Raw genomic sequence first — 24,703 nt, forward strand, 5'->3', positions numbered from 1 at the left:
TTGTCTCACATAAGAGCTTTTGGGGGACAGCACATATCCAAACTTTAACACCATATGAGAGCTTTTGTGGAAAGTTCTAAAAGGAGAAATAAACCAATCTAAGCAGATTATTTGAGTAAAAGGTTAGGGAATCCAGAAAGTCAGTCTGATAGACAAAACTGGTACCTCTGTTCTTTGTTTATTAATGAGAATGTGCATTTGAATATTCATTTGTTATTTGCATTTCTTCTGATAACTATACATATTTTTCATGCACATTTTCCTATTGGATTATTGATCTTTTAGAAAAAAGATTTGTATTTTTTGTATATTAGAGAAATTAATATTTTGTCATGTATACTAAAATATTTTCCCACTTTGATGTCTTCTGATTTCTTTGTAGTAATACGTTTTAAATTTTATAACAAATAGCTCTGAAGTATAAAATACTTAGGACATTTACTTCTTTCTCTTAGTAAAATGTTAATTTTGAAACTATGAAGTCAAATAATATAGAAAACACTCATTAATGTATTTGCTTGTTATTGACATTAAAGTATACATAGTGTATCCATAAAGTAAGTTTGCTAAAAATGTTTTGATTCCCTAATAAGGTAATTCCAAACAATGTTGGCTTGTTATTTTTCCTCTCAAGTTTTAAGCAGGGTCTGAAAACTCTTGGTGTTTTGGAAAAAATTCAGACTTACCCAGAAGCATTTTGTAACATCCTCTGTCATAAACCTGAGAATCTTTCTGCAAAGATCCTTAGAGATCTTTTTACAGTACACACATTACCTGATGTACAAGCTTTGGGGTTTTGGAACAGTTACTTACAGACCATTGAGGGTATGTGGATATTTTGTTTTTATTTAACTATCTCAGAATGTTTGTCTCAACATTTTATTTCTTACAGAATTTTACCTCTTGATATTCATAAGTCTTATTTCATTTATTTCAAGACAAGTTTATATTACCGTGTTGAAAGTGATAAGAAAAGGCTTACCTCTAGATAATTTGAGGTGAAAGGCATTTTCTCCTATAAAACTTTTAAAATATGGATGATGGCCACAGCACATAATAGTCTTAAACAGTCTTAAAGCTAATCAGTTATTTTATCTTTTTCAATCTGAAGTTCAACTTAATTATAATTTATCCTCTGATCAGGGCTGTGCTGATGATATTTAACACTGAGCTTAGCAATATAAATCCATTTTATAAAGAAAAATTTTATCTTTCAACCAGAGTTCAATTAGCTGTATTTTTGTTTTTTCACAATTTAGTTTTTTCTCTGCAGTTGTTTAAATAGTATGTTAATCAGTGATGATTGAAAAGAAGTCAAATATACCATGAGTAGTTGTATTACTTTATGAATCCTTTGAGATTCATTAATTGAATATAATATTTGCCTATTCCTACACTTAGTGATTTAATTTGCCTAAGATGAATGTGGGGAGTCTTTTCAGTTTTCTCAGTCTAGTTGAGGAAGAGACTATGATAATATCAATATGTAACTTGGATTTTTTTTCTTTCTTTTTTATTGGTAAACTTCAGATGGCAAATCTGCAACAACAATGGAAGACATTCTTATTTTTGCAACTGGTTGCAGTTCCATTCCACCTGCAGGATTTAAACCCACTCCTTCAATTGAGTGTCTTCATATGGATTTTCCTGTTGGAAACAAGTGTAATAACTCTTTAACTCTTCCAATCACCAGTACATATAAAGAGTTTCAAGAAAATATGGACTTCGCCATAAGAAACACTCTAAGACTAGGAAAGGAAGAAAGTTCTCATTACAATGAACATTAAAATGTTTCTTTGAACAAAGAGATGCTTCTTTAAAAGCTGCTATTAAAAACTTTCTTGTTTCAAAAATCTATTAATCATCAGTTTTGAACAAACTTGTCACCTTCTTGACCCAATAAAATTTATGATATAAACATAAAGGAATGTTTTGGCCATTTAAACAAAACAGAAGTTTTTTCAATTAAGGCATTCTAGTCAAAATTGGTGATGTTTTTCTGTTTTCTTAATGTACAGGCTTCATAATCTTCAATGTAATTACTTTTAGAATGGTTATACAAATTTGATTCAGGTATAATAGTATGGCAGGTGCCATTTTCAAATTTTTCTTTATTTTAAAGCATTAAATAGAAGAGCTAATTGATTAAATCCTGCTTTAGGAATCAGGCATAGATTCTGGGGTTTATACATTATATTTATGCTTTTCAAAGATGGCACGAAATCCATTGCTAAAATATTTCTAGATCACTGATTTATGTTAAAATTACCCACACTGCAATTAGGTTATTTCTAATAGGAAGTGTTATATAAAAAGCAGAATTGCACAAAATTGTCTGGATTCTGGGCATGTTCCATAGGCTTAAAAACACTTCTGAGGTGGATACAATGTAACTGAAAATACCTAAGAGAATAGTATCTTCTAAGTCTTGGTTTTAATCATAGACCTCTAAAAAAAAAAAAAAAAAAAAAAAGAACTGTGGTATTCAGTATGTCTAATCCATAATCACTTTAGGTATCCTGAATGATCTCTCTGGATTGTAATGTGTTATACATGGATTTTTGGCATTATTAAGGTGGTATTATAGGCAAACCAGCTCCATACCATTGTACAATTATCTTCTTTATCCTAGAAAGATATCTTTTTATATAAGCAATGTATAAAGTAAAAAAGAATATAAATAAAGTAAAAAATACAAACAGAATGAAAACCCCACTCTAATCTCACCATACATCTTAGTATTGTTTCTGTATATTCATCTATAAACTCCTGTCTTGTCTATTTTTAACAATATTAATGCTATTAAAATTAACAAGAAATCATGTAATAATAATTTGAAGATATATAGTTTCATACTCATGTTCCCATAGTTGTGCTCCTACCAAAAAAAATTGAGAAATTGGATGTCCTTAATCTATTATCAGATCCCAATCTATTATGAAATATAAATGAGACAAAGCCCTGGTTTTCTGCTAAAGTAAATCATTATATAGTAAGTAGGTAAGGCATTATGAGAGGTAAAATATTTTAACCATAATTTTCTTGCTACATTAAGTATTAGCTATGATCACAATCTCATCCTCCCCAAGATGAGACTCCCCAGTACTCAAATTATTAATATTTTTAAAGAAAATTACCAAGATTGACTTATGGTAATACATCTCTTAAAACCAAAGGAAAATGAAAACAATCCTAACGTAATTTCCCTTATTACCTCATATTTTTCAAATTGTACTAACAGACCTAGCAAATTACTTACTTTAATTATTTAACAATATTAATAAACAAGGCATTTCTTTGCCATGTGTTAAATTGTTAGATTTTCAAAAGTAATTAAAGGGTCAGTTATTTTAAAAGTTTAATATCTAATATAAACCTCAAGCTCACCATAGAGCTTTTATTCAAAATGTGTTGATAAATCAGGTATTTTATTTCTTAATGCGTCTAGTTTTTATAAAAATTTAAAAGCCATTAAATCAATATAATCCTCCCCCCCAAAAAAACAATTAGATCTACTTTCTGGTTTGTAGATTTGATTAATTTCTCCTTGTATGCTAATTAAAACTAATACAATACTCGCATGCTTTGTGAGGGTGGGGGTAGGGACTAGGAGCAACATGCTTGGTTAATAATAATTAAAACTGCTATTTCAGTTTCTCCTTACACTTAAGTATAGAGAAGGCCTTAGTATAAGATGGTGTAATTAATAATTCAGAATATTAGCCTCTTAAAGTGAAATGTAAATATATTGTAAAATGTTTTCTGGTTTGAAGGATGTCCTGTTATGATTTTTAGGTTAATCTGTACAGTCAAGGCATATCAGAGAAACCTGTTGGTTATTTATTTTCTGCAGTGTTACTTTGTCAAATGGTTTGTGTTATTCTGTTCCTATTTGTTTTATAGCACAATTCTTAACTGATGCGGAATTTTATAAAGGAATTATGCTACAAAGTTTGTATATGTATTTACTGTTTCAATTGTCTAAATGGTGTGTATTATTTTAAGCTTGTTTTCTTTTACTTAATATTGAAGAAAACCATAAATTGACTATTATGCACCTATTATTAATGGTTTTGATTAGTTTTATATTCATTTCTTTAAAACAGTTTTAAAATTGTTTCTAGTATGGGTTCTTTATCTGCAGGTCTTTTATACAATACTATTCTTGTACTTGGTCATTTTACTCTTTTAGAATTTAAGGTAAGGATTCTTTAAAATACCAAAAAGTTTTAGATTATAATTTTATACTTTGTAATATTTAGTTTCTACATTATGACAATTTTTTTTTAGTAAAGCAAAAGTCTTCATTTGTTTACTAGCTTGAGAATTTACTTTGACTTCTATTTAAAGCATAATTTTTCCCTAATTATATGGAGAAAGCTATTCAAATCTGCACTCAGTACTAAAATGCTAAGTAAACGGGAAATATGGATCAGTTTTCTCAGTGACTTTGCCTTTAGTATTCAATCATAATAAGAAAATGATCATTGATCATAAAATTTTTCTATTTATAAACATAATTATTGTATATAGTGATTATCATACCCTATTATTGCTTTTTCTGTAAGCTGCTAGTTTTTTATGCTTCAAGTAATGCAAAGTTTTGTGCTTAAAGTAATGCAATACAAAACATAAGAACAACACATGTAATGATGAAGTGGATGTGTATGACTTGTAGTTTAAGGAAATTTGGATTGCCTTGAACAGACCCAGTTTTCAAGTTCTGATTTTGACCCTTTTCAAATTCCCAAACATACTCTAATACCTACTGTATGCCAGGTGTTATGCTAGGTGATCATTTATATGTGAGCCCATTTCTCCCCATCTTAAAAGTGGCCAGATGTAATCAAAAAGCATGACAATGAAGTTTTCTGAATAAATGTGCCACTAAATGTGCTTATATAAACTAAATTAAAGAAATTGCTGGGATTTCACAAGTTTAAGATTCTGACAAAACTGAGTAACATCCAAAATCCTGTACTCTCCACATTTGAGAGATCCTATAAGCAGCTGACAACCAGGAGCCTCTCTATACATGAAATGTTCTGAGGTAGTCTGTGATAACAGAATGCATTTTATTCTTTGATTCTAATAATACAAAAGAAATACCATAATCTCAGCCCTTCAAGTATTATTCATCTGCTGCTACTGTTCTTCTCTGGGGCATATTTTTCTGTAAATTTATTGCCCGCAGGACAGTTTTTTTTTTTCCATACACATAATATGCACCTACTGAACATAAATTTAACATTGTTTCAGTATTTTATGTTAATATGACTCATGTAGTCCTCAAAAGGAGTCTTTGATGGAACTGAAACTGTTACATGATAGATTTGCATTTGTAAGTGGAGTTGGGTCTATGTTTTATATTCCCTGAAGAATGCAGTATGCAGTAGAACTTACCCATAAGGCAGGAACTGTCATTTGTCTAAAAAAAGACACTAGTTCATTAAAGATTTTTTGAAAATAGTTGTAATACGATTGAAGAAAACACTAGTTTCAAAGTTAAGCTTTTAAGGCATCATCTATTATTTCAGAATTTTATGCAACTTCAAAAGAAACACTCAACAGCTAGCAAAATGTCAGCAATGAACCTTGAACATGAGAAATTGTGTATCCATTTTTGACATCCAATAAAAATCTATGGATTATGGAAATTATCAGACTGTTCTGTTGTGATGGCATGACTTCAAGTATACAAACATCAACCATACCCAACCCTCCCCACAGATACACACCCTACTTCAGTAATGTTTTGTGAATTTGTAATTAAAGACATTTTTGGCACCTTCCTGACTCCAGTATCCATGCAGGAAAAAACACCCTAAAACTAGAGCACTGAGAGATAAAGAGATTGAGATGAAAAAATCTACCATATAAGGGCAACGCTCCAAAAGTCCTGTGTTTCTAGAAAAGGAAGGGGAATCCGGAGTTTCATGTACTTTAGTTCTGTGATTCTTACAAACCTTGAGTATTGTTACCATTTAAATGTAAGGACCAAAATATCTGTTCCGTATCATTAGCTTCCTAACACAGCAACAAATTCCTACTCTAGGGGATTAAATTCCTACTCTACATTTGAGAGGGTGTAGCTAGAAAGGAAACAACACCCGCAATTCAGACGTTAACTTCAACAGGATCTCCAAACTGTGTCCCCAGAGCCCAGGAGAAGCGGTCGCGCTGGAAGGCGGAGTGTGTTCCAAGCCCCGCCCCTCCAACCTCTGCTTCCGGGGCAGAAGGGACCGCCACGTCATCTTTTGGCTCCGCTCGCCAGCTGGGCAGTGGATGGTGGGAGTCAAAATGGCGGCAGCCAGTATTCGGGAGAGACAGACAGGTACAGACTTATTTTCTTCTCTGTGGGTTTGTGCCTGCGCAGAGACATCCTTTCCATCTGCTTGTCGCCCTCATTTGGTTGTGGTGCGTGTTACTCAAAGACCGATCTCCAGGAGTTTAGTCTCCTAGTGCATCAAGAGCCCCTCCCCTTTGAGTTTTTGGTGAAGAGATGCAGTTCCCTTAAGGACTTGGCCCTCACCTGTGGTACCGGAGAAGGGGCCTCAGGAGTGGGCGATTACTACAGTCTGCCTTTTACTACCGAGGCTCAGAAGGCTGTCAAGACAGTATCTGGCAGCTGGTATTTTCTTTTCCTCTGTTGCCACTTAGGAGATCCCGAGGTTTGTATCTGTGCGTATTGCACGTCTCCCTGTTTTGTTTGTCACTCTAGTTTTAAAGTTTAAAGAACTCCATTTTCCTTCACCTGCACCAGTTACAAAATTTAGAGATTCTTTTCAGATTGGCTTTGTGCATCATCTCTCTCAGACCAGCCTTTTAGGGGAAACCTAAAGAAAAATGCCTGGTGATACAGATTTCCTTCTTAAGCTTGCTGGAAGGGATAGAAGAATGGCAAAGCAAATTAACTAATGGCTTTCCCATTTCAGTTGTTTGACTAATTAGTATTTTAAAACATGATAATTTTATCTTCGGTAGAGCATGTTTAAATAGCTTCGAAATCTGGTAAAGATTCATATTCCCTTGAGTTTTAATGTTTTTCCATGTTAGATAGTTTTAGTGTTTCCTTATTCTTTGTAAACTTTGTGATGACGACTTGGTTTATGCATGTTAGCTCTAAACGAATAAAGTTTATACCTGTTAACCAATTTGGTCTTGAAGTTTGTGAAGCTATATATTCTGAGGAGTTAATAAAAATAAACCATCTCCTTTTTCCCCTTTCCCATTGATATTTTTCTCCATAGGACTTATGATCTCATATACTATGTGTCTTATTTGTTTTTACTAGTTTTTGTCCCCCAACTGAAATGAAAGCTACATGAGGACTGGTCATTTTTATTCGATTTGTTTTGTTTCGTGCTAGTACCCGTATAGGCAGTGTCAGGTACATGGTAAGCACTCTCTAAACATTGAATGAATGAATAGAAAACATAGATGACATTTATTCAGTGAATGAGTGAAGACAACATTCCAGGTAAGGATGAAGTTACATTAACCAAGTCTAAAAATATGAATAGTATATTTAAAGCCAATAAAGAAAACTAGTTTATTATTTCAATTAAAATGCAGTAATATAAGCCTTGGGGAGTTAAACTCTGATGATCTTAAAATTACATTCTTATAACTCTTTGAAATGTATTCTGGCCATGTACTTCATTAACAAATCCACTGTTTCAAACTATCTTTGACCAAGTTAGCAAAGAGTCAGTTGGAGAAATTTTCCTAGATTGGGCTGAGAAAGCAAATGTGAGACTATCTATCTTCTCACACTGGCCTCTTTCAGTTAACTACTAGTGTTCTCTACTACGCTAGAGAACACTAAATGCCTGACTATATAGTTCTTCCTAGTTGTCACATATCAAAAATGTGAACAGCTTTTTCTACAAACAAGGTGTCTTTCTCTAGGACTGTGAGTGCCAGAGTAGTGTTTTTTCTTTATTTCCTGGAGGTGGGAAAAAGAGCTCTGCTAAAGCAATGGGAAAGTTAACCCAGGGACATCCTTTTGCCTCTTGTAATATTTTAATTTTACATGCAAAAGTGTTCTTTTATTTATGTATGTTTTTATGTAATACCATAATATCTCTGAGGCTTTGAGATAAGCATAAATTGTTGGTAATGTGTATTATTAACTGGTCATTAGGTGCTAATAAACATTCTACTGAAAAAATGTTTGAATAAACCCACTTAAATATTTAAGCACGGTCAGCCCACTGTATCTCTGAGTTATGCCTCCACATAGTCAATAAACTACAAATAAAAAATATTCTAAACAAACGTGTCTGTACTAAACACATGCATTACTCCCTAAATAATACAGTATAATAGCATTTTCATTGTCTTAGATATTATAATAAAGCCATGACTTAAAGTATATGGAAAGATTTGCATAGGATATAAACAAATACTATCCCATTTTATATGAGGGACTTGGCCTCCAAGGATTTGGTATCCATCAATCTCCTGTGGGACAGTTATCAAGGGACAACTACACGTTATTGAAGTGTAATCTCTTAAGTGATAAAGGTGTTACAGCATTATACCTACCTCAATATACAAGCATTTAATAGAAGTTTCCTAGTGAGTAAGTAGGGCATATAAATAGATTTTGGGGTGATTTTAGTATTTTGTAGTTCTTTCTGTGGTAGGAGTTCAGAGTGTGGGTATTTCTGTATTATTTAATAAAGTGACTCAAATGCTTTTTAAATTTTTATTTATTTTTGGTACTGGGGATTGAACCCAGGGATGCTTAACCACTGAGCCACATCCATAGCCCTTTTTATTTTTTGAGACAGTCTCACTAAGTTGCTCAAGGCCTCGCTAAATTGCTGAGGCTGGCTTTGAACTTGTGATCCTCCTGCCTCAGCCTCCCAAGCCACTGGGATTACAAGTATCCACCACCATGCCGGTCCCTTTTTAAAATCAAGTAGATTTAATGTTGCCAATCTTTGAAATATTAAATCACCTAATACATTTTCTTAAATATTTGACTATCTCAGTTTCATATAGAAGTATATTAAAAATTTTTCATTTTCCTTAGAAAATATGTTTAAATCTACATGAAGAGATGAACAGGAAAAAAAAACACAAAATTATACATAGGTCATAACTGCTGTGGTTATTGAAATTGTATATTTTCTTAGCCAGAATTATCAGTTATCTATACACCCATGGGAAAGTCTCATTTTCCCTCCAACATAGAATTTTAAGCAGCATAACTTTTCAGAAAATCTGATAGGATAAATAGGTTGTAAAAATGTACTCTTGGGTAACCAAAAAATAGATCTGCTGCATATAACCTATAGATAATTTTTTGCCTTTAGAAAAACTGATCTTAATCTATGCTTTCAGCCAAGCAATAAATAGACAACAGCACCAGTTATCTGTTAAGATCATGATTAAAAAAATTGTTTTTAAATCTACATAAAATTTAGTGTGGGATAGTCAGGAGAAATGGAAAAATACTTTTTGCTCAACAGTTTTTACAATTTCATTTGGGACAAATAAATGCCTCTTATAATCAGTTTTGCATTTTGTTTTTAGATAGTTAATAATAATATAGAGAAAATATAAAGTCCTTTAAAAATGGTAATATTTGACAAAACTTTTTATTTTCAGTGGCTTTAAAGCGTATGTTGAATTTTAATGTACCACATGTTAAAAACAGCACAGGAGAACCAGTATGGAAGGTAAGAGCTTTTTTTCTTAACCCTTATTGATGGTAATTGGTTGAAATTTCTTTGTTAATACTGAATTTATAATTTAGTTATAGTTCATGAATATTTTGTTTTTATTTACCGTGGCATCTTAATATGAATTGTTTTGATAAACATTTTATGGAGTGAGACTGGCAAAAAAAATAGTAATTATCTAGAACATCCTTCTGATTGCTTACGTGGGTTCTCACTGATAGTTCTGGCTGATGTTTTGTTTCTTAGCTTTGCAAGTCTATACATTGGCTCTTACAAGCTTTCTAAGGATTAGGTAGATTCAGGGGGACTGATCCATTTTAACCAGCTCATTGGAAAGTGGTCTATTTATAAACCACAGTGCCAGTTTATTAATTTATGAGCTTTAAAACTGTTCAGTGGACCCAGAAAGCAACCTACAGTCTTTAAAGAGATTAAAATGTCATTGATTAGGTTTAAACTTATCAGTTTATTATCATTTATATTTGTCTCTTGGTAAGAAGAACAAATCAACTTGGTTAGAATTATGGGTGTTATGAATGATCTAATGAGTCTTTATAGATCCTTTAACTCTCAGTGGGGCTAAAATGATTCATATTACATTCATAGTTTAAGACTCAGTATTCCCTAATATTGCCCTTATTTTCTTTCTTTGTTTATTGTTTGAGGTGGGGGGGTGGCTTTTTTGTTTTGTTTTTTGGTGGGCTTTTTCTTATTGCTTCTTACACAATTATATACTTGTTTCTTTATAAAGCCTACATTGAGTCTGTGAGTTAAATAGGTGGAGAAACTTCTTGAGTACCCGTTTTGTCAAGATACTTTCCCTACCCATCACTTTTATACCACCAGATAAATAATACAGATATAGTCTCCACCCTCCTTATCTGCAGGGATACGTTCCGAGATGCCCAGTGAATTCCTGAAACTGCAAATAGTACCATACCCTATGTAGTTAGTCCCCTATATCTGTGGGTTCTGTGTACATGGATTCAATTAGATTCTGTCAACCACAAATCCAAAAAAAATTTTTTTGATTTTGTCTATACTAAATGTGTACAAACTCTTTTTCATTATTCCCTAAACAAAATAGTATAGCAACTGTTTATGTAGCTTTAAAGTATACAGGAGTGTTGTGTGGATTATATGCAAAACTGTGCCATTTTATGTAGGGTACTTGAGCACCCAAGGATTTTGGTATCTGTAGAGGATCCTGGAATCAATCCCCCAAGGGTACCCAAGAATGACTAGACATATATGTTCTATTCCTATATATATATATACACACACACGGTAAAGTTCAATTTACATATTGGGTGCAGAAAGATTAACAACAATAACTAGTAAAAATAGCAGTTATACCAATCTACTGTAATAACATTTCCAGCACTATTACTGTTTAGCTTTGGGGCTATTATTAAGTAAAATAAGGGTTATTTGAAAACAGGCACTGTGATACTGTGACAAGATTTGATAACCAAGTCAGCTGATAAGTGACTGTTAAACAGGTAATATATACCACATGGACGCATTTGGACAAAGGGGTGATTCATGTCTTAAGCAGTATAGAACAGCAGCATTGTGAGAGTTGGGCAGGATACAACAGGATACACGAAATGTCATTTTGCTACTTAGAACAGTACACAATTTAAAACTTACATATTGTGCGGGGGTTTTCCTGGAATTTTCCACTTTTTTCTTTGTTTGGTACCAGGGATTGAACGGGGGCACTTAACCACTGAGCCACATCCCCAGCCCTTTTTGTAAATTGTATTTACAAAATAAACTCACAGTCATCCTGCCTCAACTTCCCCAGATGCTGGAATTATAGGTGTGTGCCACCACACCTGGCTCCACTCAATATTTTCTGACCCCATTTGACTGCAGGAAATGAAAACTACAGAAAGTAAAATTGCAAAAAAAGGAAAATTAATGCATATTGAGATTTAAAGAGAAGACTTTTGAGATCCACAACATCCAACCTCTTATAACTATGGCAGAAAGAGTTTGAACTTCTCTAAAGAAAATCCTAGCATTTAAGAAAACTGTTTTTATAATAGCTCATTTCATTCTCAGTAGCAATTTCTTTCTCTGTGAAGAATTATTAAAGTAGTTGTGGAAAACACCAGTTGAAGTTCTTTTTTATTTGCTCTCATTCTAAAATTAATTTTAAGTTAAAAGACCCAGTTGTAGTTTTTAATCATTCCTCAAAGGTATCAGTTTTAATACTTTTAGAATGGGGAATGCATTTGATAGAGGAAGTCTATCAAGTACTCTTTAGGAACTTAATTTTTTAAGTGAATGCTTTATTTACCTGAGACACCTAAGTTATCAAATTTTCTTTATGACAGTGAGACTTGTTACATATTCGTTTTAAAAGTGGCTAATTTTTACTTTTTGTTTTGTTTTTTGTTTTGGGGGGTTTGTTGGGGTTTTTATTTTATTTATTACAGAGATCAAAACCAGGGGTGCTATACTACTGAGCTACATTCCCCATCCCTTTTTTATTTTCAAGACAGGGTATTTTTAAGTTGCCCAGGCTGGCTCAGACTTTCAATACTCCTGCCTCAGCCTCCTGATTGGCTGGGATTACAAGCATGTGCCACCTTGGCCACTACATTATCATTTTTAGAAAGTATCTATGTGAACCAGAAAAAAGCAAGCAGAGGAGTGTGCAAGTTTGCTGTATGTTGTAAGTCCTTTATAAAGCTTAAAATAAGATTTCATAGTCTCTTGGAGAGGTTTTTGTTGGGGGGGCGGTTTAGAAAAAATATAAGAAAATTATATAATTATTGATTTATTTGAGTCTAAGCAGTAATGCTTTTAATATTACTTCATGGGTGGATGTTTTGATAAATAAAGTTGGAAAATATTAAATTGAGACAAATATAACATTTACTACAACATCATCTTAATATTGGTTCCCTATTGATTATTCATTAATAATGATGTTGTTTAAAACATGTTTTGTTTTATTTTTTTTTCTTTAAAGGTTCTTATTTATGACAGATTTGGACAAGATATAATCTCTCCTCTGTTATCTGTGAAGGAATTAAGAGATATGGGAATCACTCTTCATTTGTGAGTTTTATATATTTTCTAATAATAACATTTATTTTCAAATAAATTATCAAATATTTTTTTGACCACCTTAAAATCAAATTATTCAGTAACATTGAGAGAGAAAAATAATATTCACTTACAGATTCTGTGTAATATAGGAATAGTCCCCCTATATCTTCTTTTATTCACCTCTCTTTTTCTGAGGTTAAAAAATAATCCTCACTCCAAGGTTATACAGTTTCAGAATTTAAATTTTCTCTTGTGTCCTCCCATAGATTTGGTTGACCATCTGCATGAAGGAAAAGAACTAGTAGTCTGCAGCTCTCTTCTAGTTCTATAAGTGTTCTATTTCTCTAATTTAAATGTACCCTTTTTTAAAAAATTTTTTTAGTTGTCAGTGGACTTTATATGAATTAGTTTATCATTAATATGAACAATTTATTTGACAACCTGAAGTAATGACTGTTAATCATCATAGAAGACTGCGCTGTCTTAACTGTTAAGTTTACTTAAATTATATTGCTTCTGATGTGTTTGATAAAAGTAAAACAAATTATGCTACATTAAATACTTGCCCAGTAGAACTTTGAAGACAGGCTGTGTTTCTGAATATATACTGATGCTATTGTGTACTGAGAAATCCAGTTTTATTGTGTTCTAACCTATTTGCATTTTGTTCTATTCTTGAAGTTATAACCAATTTTCACTTTATGGTTTTATAATATATTGAAGTATAATCTTAGTGGAAACATGGTTTTAGGTTTTCAGTGAGTCCCATGTCAGAATCTGGCTTAATAATTTTAATTTTTTAAATTATATAATGAATGTTTATCTAAAGTTAATAGAATATGGTGTTGTATCTTTTTCTTCCTTCCTTCCTTCCTTCCTTCCTTCCTTTCTTTCTTTCTTTCTTTCTTTTTTTGCAGTGCTAGGGATCAAATTCAGAACCTTGAGCGTGCTAGGCAAGAACTCTACCATTGATCTGCACTGCCACGCCATATACATCAATTCCAAATATACTTTTCAATTTTTTGTATTTCTTTGATTAGGAGTTGTATTATAATTGGTGGTTTGCATAATTGGCAGCATTTTCTTAATGTTATACATAATATGTTTTAAAATTGATACCACCTTGGATTTGATGAAATACAGTATTTGACAGTTTTTTTTTCCCCCTTTGATTTTTTTTATTAGATTTCAAACAAAGTTGCTTTGGTAACATATTAATTCTCATGAACTAAACTGAAGTTTAGCTTGTGTTATCCTTGGAAATGATGGATTATTAATAAGCCTAGTTTCCTATTGATACTTTACTAAGTATTTAACTCCTTTATTTTAATAGTTTAAAAACTCAAATTTAGAAAATATAAGTGATTGTCCCACAATAGAGCAACTACTTAATAGCAGAGCAATATGGCCAGATTGCTTGTCTCCTAATTCTGTGCTATTTGTTTTTTGAATCATAATAGCTCAATAACAGTGCCTGATAGAAGTGAAGCCTAACTAGGTATTTCTTTAAGGGGTGACAAAATAGAGTGAGGCTTAACTAGGTATTTCCTTAAGGGGTGCCAGTTTGAGAGTCTAGGAAGCAGGGAGCTATTGCCATGAGAGCATGGAAAGATTGCAATAACTACCATGGCAAACTCCTGTGAGCCTTGCTTCTAACTATTCTTCCCTGTTTTCTGGAGAATATGACAATAATTTTCCTCTGCAAGCTAGTTTAGATTGCTATGTAGGATACAGTAACCACAAGTTTATTGAGTATGAAATGGTGATTATAGCCTGTTAGATAATTGGGAAGCTGGCATAAAAAGAAAGCAAGCTATACCTGCCATCAAATGTTCATTCTCACTATCAGTAGCAGCAGCTAGACTGATGGAAGAAGTTATTAAATGCAGACCCACTAGGGATATGTGAATTTTCACTCTTCTTGATTAAGGAAAGGTGACTGGAGTGGGGTGAATAGTGTAGAAATACAATGTTAGTCATATTTCCTGATATAAGCATGGTAAAAATCTTACAATGAAGAATGAAGAAATTTTATGACTAAGATATTTAAATAAAAATATTCCCCTGATAAAAAAGAGAAAACTCTCTAGTATATAATCTGTGGGCTCCTTAGGTGATCTCTCATGAATTCTTTTATAGCACAGAAAATATGCAAAAGTAAATTGGGGCTGGGGTGTAACTCAGTGGTAAAATATGTGGTCAGCATGCTTAAGGCCCAGGTTTGGGGCTGGGCTTGTGGCTCAACGGTAGAGTGCTTGCCTGGTACGTGAAAGACCCTGGGTTTGATCCTCAGCACCACATAAAAATAAATAAATAAAGATAGTGTGTCCAACTACAACTAAAAAATATATATATATAAAAAAATTTTTTTAAAGGCCAGGTTTCATTATCCAGCGCCACATTTTAAAAATAAAAATAAGTTTTAAGGAAATATTCATTTTCATTTTAAAAACAATTGATTTCATGTGTGACTAAATTTTTGCATTGCTTCTAAGGATTCCACCTGCTTTGTTTTCCCTTTTGGGTATAGCTATACTTTTTCTTCCTACTCATAACCTCTGCCTTATATTTCTGTGAAAAATGGGAATAAATTGATTTTGAATGTGCTTTAGTTTTCATTCAAGAATATTGATAGTAGAAAAGAATGTCTGACTATAAGAGATATTAAAAATAAGTTGAATGAAATGAAAACTAATGAGAAATTAGACTCTTCCTTATAAATAATGTTAATACTACTAACTACCTGGACATTTTTGTTTGTTTCTTAAGAATAAAGTTAGGTTAACTAACTGATTAAGAGCACCAAGAACTTGAGCTGGCGAGCTAATAGTTTGAGAAATAGTGTTCTAAACTATCTTTTTAAATAAATGACAAAGAAATAAGTGAGTTTTATGTATTTTATGTCTTCTAGGCTTCTGCACTCTGATCGAGATCCTATTCCAGATGTTCCTGCAGTATACTTTGTAATGCCAACTGAAGAAAATATTGATAGAATGTGCCAGGTAATATGCGTTCTTATTTTACCTGACACTTGAATATTGAATATTGAACCAGACATTATTCAAAAACTGTCTTGGATGTCTAGTGTAGAGAATCAGATATTTCTTTACCCAGCTTTCCACTTTGATTTTTTAGGCTGTCTTTGAATTTTAAATAGCTCAAGAGATTTTTTTTTTTCTTTTTTTTTGTGAGACTGTAACTGAAGAAACATTCTATCAGTAGAGGCTGAGTCTACCCTTTAAAAAAAAAAAAAAAAAAAAACCAAAGTCTTTTACCTTTAAAAATAGAGTTTTGAGCTGGGCATGGTAACATACACCTATAATCCCAAAGCTCAGGAGGCTGAGGCAGGAGGATAGTAAGTTCAAAGCCAGCCTCTACAAAACCAAGGTACTAAGCAACTCAATGAGACCTCGTCTCTAAATAAAATATAAAATAGGACTGATGATGTGGCTCTGGTCAAGTGCCCCTGAGTTTAATCCCTGGTACACACACACACACACACACACACACACACACACACAATAGAGTTTTAAGCCAGGCATGGTGGCTCATGTCTATAATACCAATGACTTGAGAGGCTGAGGCAGGAGGATTGCAAGTTTGGGGCCAGCCTCAGGAATTTAGTGAGGCCCTAAACAACTTCATGAGACCCTGTCTCAAAAAAGTAGAAAGGGCTTAGGATGTGTCTCAATGGTAAAGAACCCCTGGATTAAATCCCCAGAACAAAAAATAAAAAAATAAAAAAGAATTTTGGTTTACTCACATAGTAGGAACATTGAGAATAGGAAATCTAACCTCATGTAGAATTACTATAATGTAATCAAATACCCCACTCTTTTTATCTCTTTTAGTTTATTGGGGTTTTTTTTCATCTTGCTTGTTGCTTCATGGATGTAAGGTGGCAGTTGCAGCTGCAGACATCACATCTGTGTTCACAGCAAGAAGAAATGATAAATGAACTGTGCCAATCTGTCTGTTCATTTAGATCAGGAAAGCTAAACCTTCCCAAAACTCCAAAAGGCATATTTAAGTCTGAGTGGAATTAGTTTCAAGAGATGCTACATTAATATTTAGATGAATGTATCGACACCCCAAAGAAAATTTGGATTCTTTTAGTAAGGAAAAGGCAAAAATAGATATTAGATACTAACAGTGTTTGCCAGAAGTTACAACTTATGTCCGTGTTCTAAACTATTGAATCAATTTGTTATATAAAGTTTTAGTGAAGGCACATATTTTTGTGTTTTGTAACTTTATGGATACCCATGATACCCAGCTACCTCTTTTACCCGGTACCAACCCAACTGTGTCATTTTTTAAAGATAAATTACTTCGATCTCTTCATTCTTCCTTTTTTAAATAACAGGGTTTGGTTTTGTTTTGCTTTGTTTTGTTTTGTTTTTTGGTACCCAGGATTGAACTCATGGGCACTTAACCACTGAGACACACTGAGTTGCTTAGCACATCACTAAGTTGCTGAGGCTGTCTTTGAACTCATGATCCTCCTGCCTCAGCCTTCTGAGCCGCTGGGATTACAGGTGTGCTTCACTGCGCCTGGCAGCTTTATTATAATGCAATTTACATACATGCCATATAATTTGCCCACTTAAATTGTAAAATTCAGTGGCTTTTAGTATATTCACAGAGTTGTATAAGCCTCACCACAGTCAATTTTTATCACCTCAAAAAGAAACTTTGGGGGCTAGGGTTGTAGCCCAGTGGTAGAGCACTTGCCCAGCACTTACGGGCACTGGGTTAATCCTCTCAGCACCACATAAAATGAATAAATAAGATAAAGGTATTGTGTTCATATACAACTAAAAATATTTTACAAAGAAAAAAAGAAACTACTCTCTTACATCTCTAACCCCAACCTTCATCTGCTCCTGTCCCTAAGCTACATCTGTTTCTATAAATAATGTATATTCTGTCCATTGCATATAAATGGAATCATAATATGTGATCTGGCTTCTTTCTCTTAGCTTAATGTTTTCAGGGTTTATCCATATTGTAGCATGTGTCAGTACTTCATTCCTTTTGATGGCCAAATAGTGTTTTATTGTGTGGATATGCCAAATTTTGTTACCTGTTTACTAGTTAATGGGCATTTTAGTTGTTTCCATGTTTTGGCTATTGTAGATAATATACTGTTGTAAACATTTATGCACAAGATTATGTGTGGACATGTTTTCATTTTTCTTGTTTCCATAAGCATATGGAAATGAAATTGTTGATTCAAATGATAATTCTATAGTTACCTTTGAGAAAATGATGGACTATTTTCCAAAGTGGTAGCACATTTTAAATTATCACTAGCAGCATAAGGATTACAACTTATCCAGATGTTTGCCAACACTTACTGACATTTTTATTATAGTTATCTTTAAAGATCTGAAGAGATGTCTCATTACAGTTGTAATTTACATTCCTGTAATGCGTGATATTAAGCATCTTTTTTTTTTTTTTTTTTAATAGGGTACCAGGGATTGAACCCAGGGATACTTAACCACTGAGCCATATCCTTAGCCCTTTTTGTGTTTTATTTAGAGACAGGGTCTTGCTCAGTTGCTGAGGCTGGCTTTGAACCCTCCTACCTCAGCTTCCCAAGTTGATGGGATTATAGACATGCACCTTTTAAGCATCATTTAACATGCTTCCCATTTGTGTATTTTTGGAGAAATGTCTATTCATATTTTTTACTCATTTTTTAATTGGGTTGACTTTTTAATCATTAAGTTGTTAGGCAACTTTATATGTTCTGGATAGTAGATTCTTACCACATGTATGGTTTGTAAATATTTTTACCTATTCTGTGGATTGTTTTCACTCTCTTGATAATAGTACCCTTTGGTACTCAATTTTTTTTAATTTTGATGAAAGCTAGCTTATGTCTGTTTGGTTGTTTGTTTTTTCTTTAACTGCTTGTGCTTTTGTTGTCATGTTTAAGAAGCTATTCCAAATTTCTGTTTCTTTTTTTAAATTTTATAGTTTGAGCTCTTGCATTTAGGTCTTTAATCCATGTGGAATTAATTTTGTATATAGTATTTGGTGGGTGCCCAACTTCATTCAGTTGCTTGTGGTCATCCAGTTGGCCCAGCATCATTTGTTGAGGAAACTATTCTTTCCTTGATGAATGATTTTGGCAGGCTTGTGAAAAATCAATTGACAGTAGATTTATTTCTGGACTCTTAGTTCTGTGCCTTTCATCTCTACATCTTTCCTTGTCCCTGGACCAAGAAAATTTGCATTGCTTGGTGGCAATGTTGAAATAAGAAATTGAGTCCTTTTTGTATTTCCTTTTCAGGATTGTTTCTACTTTTTAGAATCCTTGAATTTTCAAATGAATTTTAAGATTAGCTAATTGGTTTTACAACAAAGTCAGCCAGGTTCCAATATGGATTGCAATGAATCTGTAGATCAATTGAAAGTATTACAGTCCTACCAATATTAAGTTTTTTGATCTCTGGACATGGAATATCTTTCCATTTAGATCTTCATTACTTTTTTTTAATAGTACTATGTAGTGTTTAGAATATAATTTTTATGTTTCTCTTATTTATTTCTTCAAATGAATACAATTGTTGTCTTAATTCCATTTTTATTGATGTTTGCAATTATATGGAAATCCAGTTGAGTTTTGTATTTATCTTATATCCCTCAACCTTGCTAAACTTCTGTGTCCTTTTGGAATGTGTCCATTACTCTTTAACCACTTCCTAATTTCTCTGCCCAGCCCTGAGTTCAGCTAATAGTTTTAGGAACCTTGGTTGCTTTCTGTAGAGAATGGTATTCAGAAATCAAGACCTGAGCTGACCTGCTCATTGTAAGTAGAGTGTCAGTATTCTTAGGTCCTCTCAGAGTACAAAGCTAGAAAATACATATGTACATGCACACATACACTTTTATGTCCGCATTTATTTGTATAATTCTTTAGGGCCTCACTGAATAGCTAAGGCTGGCTTTAAACTCACCATCCTCCCACCTCAGCCTCCTGAGCAACTGGGATTATAGGCATGGGCCACCACACCCACAGCATTCTTTCTTGATGGTACCTATTACAGTTGATAACATCTTAGATTTGAGGAGTAGTTATTTAGATATCTATATCTGAGTTTAAGAAGATAAGTAAATTTGATTTAAGAATTTATATAACTTAATTCTATTTTTGAATGAATTGGTAATTAGAGTATGATGTATCTTTGTGTAGTGAAGAACATGTGTCATCCCATGACCAGAGCAATAGAAGGTAGTATCTGCCAAATATAGCAAACATTTTATTATGTTAGATATTTTTAGATATTTATTATGTTGGGTATTTTAAGAAAACATGGATAAGCCAGGCACAGTGGTACATGCTTATAATCCCATTGGCTCACAAGGTTGAGGCAGGAGTCTCGCAAGTTCAAAACTAGCCTCAGCAACTTAGCAAGGCTCTAAGCAACTCAGTGAGGCCCCAAGCAACTCAGTGAGACCCTGTCTCTAAATAAAATGAAAAAGAGCTGGAGATGTGGCTCAGTGGTTAAGCTTCTCTGGGTTCAATCCCTGGTACCCCAAAAAAGAAAAGAAAAATATAGATAAGCTATTTCAGAGCAATTTTGTATTTTGTTATTAATAGGATTTTGTTAATAATAAATATAACTTTATTAAGATACCTTTAGTAACCAAATGCCTAATACTTCTTCATAACTTTGTTCCCTTGGGGTGTGTGTGTATGTGTGTGTGTGTGTGTGTGTGTGTTGTTAGAGATTGAAACCAAGATGACCCTTTTTTATTTTTAGACAGTCTTGCTAAGTTTATGAGGCTAGCCTTGAACTTGGGTGTCTCATGCCTCAGTTTTCTGAGCTGCTATGTACCACTTAAACCGGCTTGGGATAATTTTCTTGATTGTCACTTATATATTTTATCTTTTAAAATAGGTTTCTTATCCTATTTTATTCATGGTCATCCTTTATACTGCCCTATAAGAATAAAATATTTTTGGTGTTTGTAGGATCTTCGGAATCAGCTCTACGAATCATATTATTTAAATTTTATTTCTGCTATTTCAAGAAGTAAACTGGAAGATATTGCAAATGCAGCATTAGCAGCTAGTGCAGTAACTCAAGTAGCCAAGGTAAAAGATTTGGGTCGATTGATAACATTTTGTTAATATAAAATGTAGCAGTGTTTTGAAAGCTGTTAATTGACATAGGTGTCTTATCTTAAACTAGGTAAAATAAAGCAAACTAAAGGAACCTACTTTTCAGTGAATATGAAAGACTGAAATAAAAAAAAAAAACATCAATTTTTGCTTTGTATAGTTTTTAGCTTAATTTAGAAATAGTTTGAAATTGTGTGGTAATGAATTATGTTATGTTAATTGTATTAACATGGTTAAGAACTGTATTGACATTGTTTTTTCTAATCATGGTAGTTACCATATTATCACCAGATCTTTTCTTACTTAAGCAAGATGCTCCAAAGAGGCTATGTGTTATATTACAAGAAAAAAGGAATTCACAACAGGCCAGCAATTCTATACCATGGTGACTTTTTATCAGGTTTAGCTTTCAGTTATAAGTGAATTTGTGCAATATATTCCTGCTTTTGGCCCTGTTACACCCTATCCTTCTTGAATTTGAAGAAGATGTGAAAATTTTAGGGCACTATTTAGGCCATAAAAGTCTTAAGTATACATTTTTCCCCCACTAATAGATTTTTTATTCTTAGATTTAGATAGTCCACTACTGCTTCTTATTAGTTCTTTTTTTTTTCATTTCTTTTTTTTTTATTGGTTGTTCAAAACAAATTCTTATTAGTTCTTGAGACTTCTTAATATTCTTGCTTGAAATTTCTCATTAAAAAATAGGAATAGTTTTCAGTTGGCTTAACTAAATTTAATATATTTCAAATAGTTTTATTAATTTGCACCTCCAAAGACCTGGTATAAATTTTCCACTATATTTTTTAAAGTCAGACTGTGGTATAAAAACAATTACTGTGACTTTCTTAGGAAAGTATGATTATAATGAACATAAAAATTAAAATTGTGATTTTTTTTTTCAAAATTAATATTCATTCCCATCATAAGCACAATTTAAATTTTTCTGCTAAAATTTTGATTTCTGAAAATGTTACTCTCCTCCCTTATACTTATTGTCCTAAAGCTTGTTTTTGTTATTATTTTAATATTCTTAACCTCCTCTTTACCCAATTAGACAATCTTTGCACAGTTTTTTATTTAGTGAATGTAATTATGATGGTTTCCACTTTTGCCATTATTAGATTAAATCAGATTAAACTTTCTTTAAATATGTCTATATTATAAAATAGATACATAAACCTTTTCTTTTGTTTTTAGGTTTTTGATCAGTATCTCAATTTTATTACCTTGGAAGATGATATGTTTGTGTTGTGTAATCAAAACAAGGAGCTTATTTCATATCGTGGTATGTAAAAATAAGAATATTGCAATTCATTGTTAACAAAGTGAACAGTACAGTATATACAAAAAATAAGTGAACATGTATATAATGTACTCTAAAACCAGATTTATTTACAACAGTGAGCTATTAAAAAATTTTTAAAGCACATAGAGAAAACAAGTCAGACTAAATTCTCTCATATATAAACATCTAATAAACTTGTTTTGTAAAGTTAGTGAAGTACCAATTCTCTGACCTTTTATGTGTTCCCATAGTAATTCATATGAATGCTTCATTCATACCAAGTAAGACACTATTTTAATTCAGGATAAAGTTAATTGCCTAGTCCTTACCTTAGAATAAGACACTTCATTTTTCTATACTTATAAAATACTAGCTCACATGATAAGCTCTCTAAGGAAATAGAGTATGAATCTTTTGATTTTGTTAAGATCGGTAATATGCTCTTTTCAAATTAAACAAAATCTCTAAAGGAATGTATTTGCTGAATTATCAGGGTGAGAGAATTTCTCTTTTTTTATCGTGGTTGTTATTCACAAAAGTACCCTTACAATTAATTGGTTTGTAAATTAATTAGCAACTTATTTAGCATGTTTAAAACCTAATATTTCTTAAAAGTTTAAGTTATAAAAATAGACACCTTTACTTTTTCCTTGGTTAGTTAAATTGAACAGATTAAAGTCTCCTAATAATCAGAAAACTTAGTTTTTTAAGTTACCTTAAACATTTTGCATTATATCAATAGGTTCACTGTATTTTCTTTTTTTAAAATAATTCACATACCAGACAAGGCAAATTTATAAAATGATCAAGCTAAACTTGCCCAAATATTTAATTAGTTCTTTTAAAAAAAACTAAACTTGTAATCTGAAATTCATTAAGCATTCAAATATTAATAAATTTAAATTTTCCTATACCTGTCAACTTTTTTAAAAAGATCACAAGTTTCAGTATAACATAGGTTTTTAATTCTGCCAGTATTTCAAAAAAAATTACAAAGGGTTATTAAAATGAGTTGGAAACAATAATCTAGAGCTTGTTATATAATTTATTAACAATAATATTATTAGTTATTACTAATAATATTCACCTGTTTTCTCAAAAAAAAACTCTGAAAACATAATTATTTCAAAGTTATCATAAATGGTTTATTTGTTGCTTAAGTTTTTTAAGTGTTTCATGAATGGGCTAATGGAACTAATGGATTAATTACTAATTTAATCATATAGCTAATCACCCAGACTCTCAATAATAATAGTAGTAGAAATTACTTGTTTTATGCCAGTCATTGTGTTAGCTACTTTATAATATAAGCCTATTTACTCCTCAGAATTAGTTTGTGAGATAGGTATTATTTCCATTTTCCATAGGAGAAAAATGAGGAATAGCTATTTATTAAAAAAAAAAAAAAAAAAGCACCTTTACTTTTGGGTCAGGAAATAGCAGGCAGTCTTGTTCCAAAGATAGTTCTTTTAACCAGTGAGTAATTGTATGCCAGATTCTCTCAAGCATTGTTAAGTGCTTTAAACAAAATTTTAAACAGATATTCCTAAACATATTAATAACATGGATTTGATTTTTGATCTTTTTAAATTCTATGGATTGGTGAGTTATTTATCTAATAAAGGAGACAAATTTGTCCTCTGGAACTGAGACTGAGAAGAGAAATATTATCTCAGACAAAGTAGCTTGTTATCTCAAGTTGGATTAAAGTATTTGTGATTTTTAAGATTATTTCTCATTTATTGATGTGAAGCCAGGGTTTAAGATCAGAGAGCTGAATGCAGTCTCTAACTGTACCAGGTGTTTGACTGAATAAACCATAATTCATGTTTTCTGAAATCATAAATTTCACATTGTATCCTTAGGTCACATCTTTCATCTTAGTTGGATAGATATCATTCTGCAGCATCTTAGTAACAGCACATTTTCTTCTACTGGATTCTGTATGCCTGATTGAATTCTTCATTATTTTTATGTTCTCTAGGTAGACCTCACTTTGTTTAGATACTTTGATATATCCAGTGGGTTCAGCTTTCTTCTAATGTTAACCACAAGTTATATCAAATGTTATATTTGTTTTTATGTTCAGAGTATTGGAAAATTTAAAATACTGTGTAGCCAGGCACGGTAGTACATGCTTGTAATCTAAGTAGCTCAGAAGGCTATGGCAGGAGGATCACAAATTAAAAGGCAGCCTCAGCAACTTAGCGAGGTGCTACACAACTCAGTGAGACCTTGTCCCTAAATAAAATACAAAAAAAGAGCTAGGATGTGGCTCGGTGGTTAAATGCCCGTGGGTTCAATCCCTGGTACCAAAATAAAATACCGTGTAGATAATATTTAGTTTTGTCAGTCTTTCCACTAGTACTTTGTCAGACAAAGGGTCTAAATATTGTAAGAAGGAGATAACTGAAAGTAAGTCAAGGTCTTTGACTGTCAGGGACATTCTTTGCAACAATTTTCCCTGGAGTATAGCCCCAAGTTCTGTTTGCATCATAACCCTCTAAGGTGCTT

General features: G+C 32.4%; 2 protein-coding genes across 2 annotated transcripts in view; both read left to right on the plus strand.

Moving 5' to 3' along the window:
* Nucleotides 1–4,131, plus strand: part of G2e3 (G2/M-phase specific E3 ubiquitin protein ligase) — a 51,619-nt gene extending 47,488 nt beyond the window's left edge. The window contains exons 14-15 of the mRNA XM_026414424.2: nt 635–825; nt 1,531–4,131. Of these exons, the coding sequence (XP_026270209.1) occupies nt 635–825; nt 1,531–1,787 (448 nt within the window). The 3' untranslated portion in view covers nt 1,788–4,131. The remainder of the gene's footprint in view (nt 1–634; nt 826–1,530) is intronic.
* A 2,151-nt stretch (nt 4,132–6,282) lies between these two features.
* The window catches only part of Scfd1 (sec1 family domain containing 1), a 94,240-nt gene continuing 75,819 nt past the window's right edge, over nt 6,283–24,703 (plus strand). The window contains exons 1-6 of the mRNA XM_026414197.2: nt 6,283–6,334; nt 9,622–9,692; nt 12,682–12,770; nt 15,673–15,763; nt 20,752–20,874; nt 22,102–22,189. Of these exons, the coding sequence (XP_026269982.2) occupies nt 6,286–6,334; nt 9,622–9,692; nt 12,682–12,770; nt 15,673–15,763; nt 20,752–20,874; nt 22,102–22,189 (511 nt within the window). The 5' untranslated portion in view covers nt 6,283–6,285. The remainder of the gene's footprint in view (nt 6,335–9,621; nt 9,693–12,681; nt 12,771–15,672; nt 15,764–20,751; nt 20,875–22,101; nt 22,190–24,703) is intronic.

Source organism: Urocitellus parryii, chromosome 6 (genome assembly GCF_045843805.1).
Source record: "Urocitellus parryii isolate mUroPar1 chromosome 6, mUroPar1.hap1, whole genome shotgun sequence".
Taxonomy (NCBI): domain Eukaryota; kingdom Metazoa; phylum Chordata; class Mammalia; order Rodentia; family Sciuridae; genus Urocitellus; species Urocitellus parryii.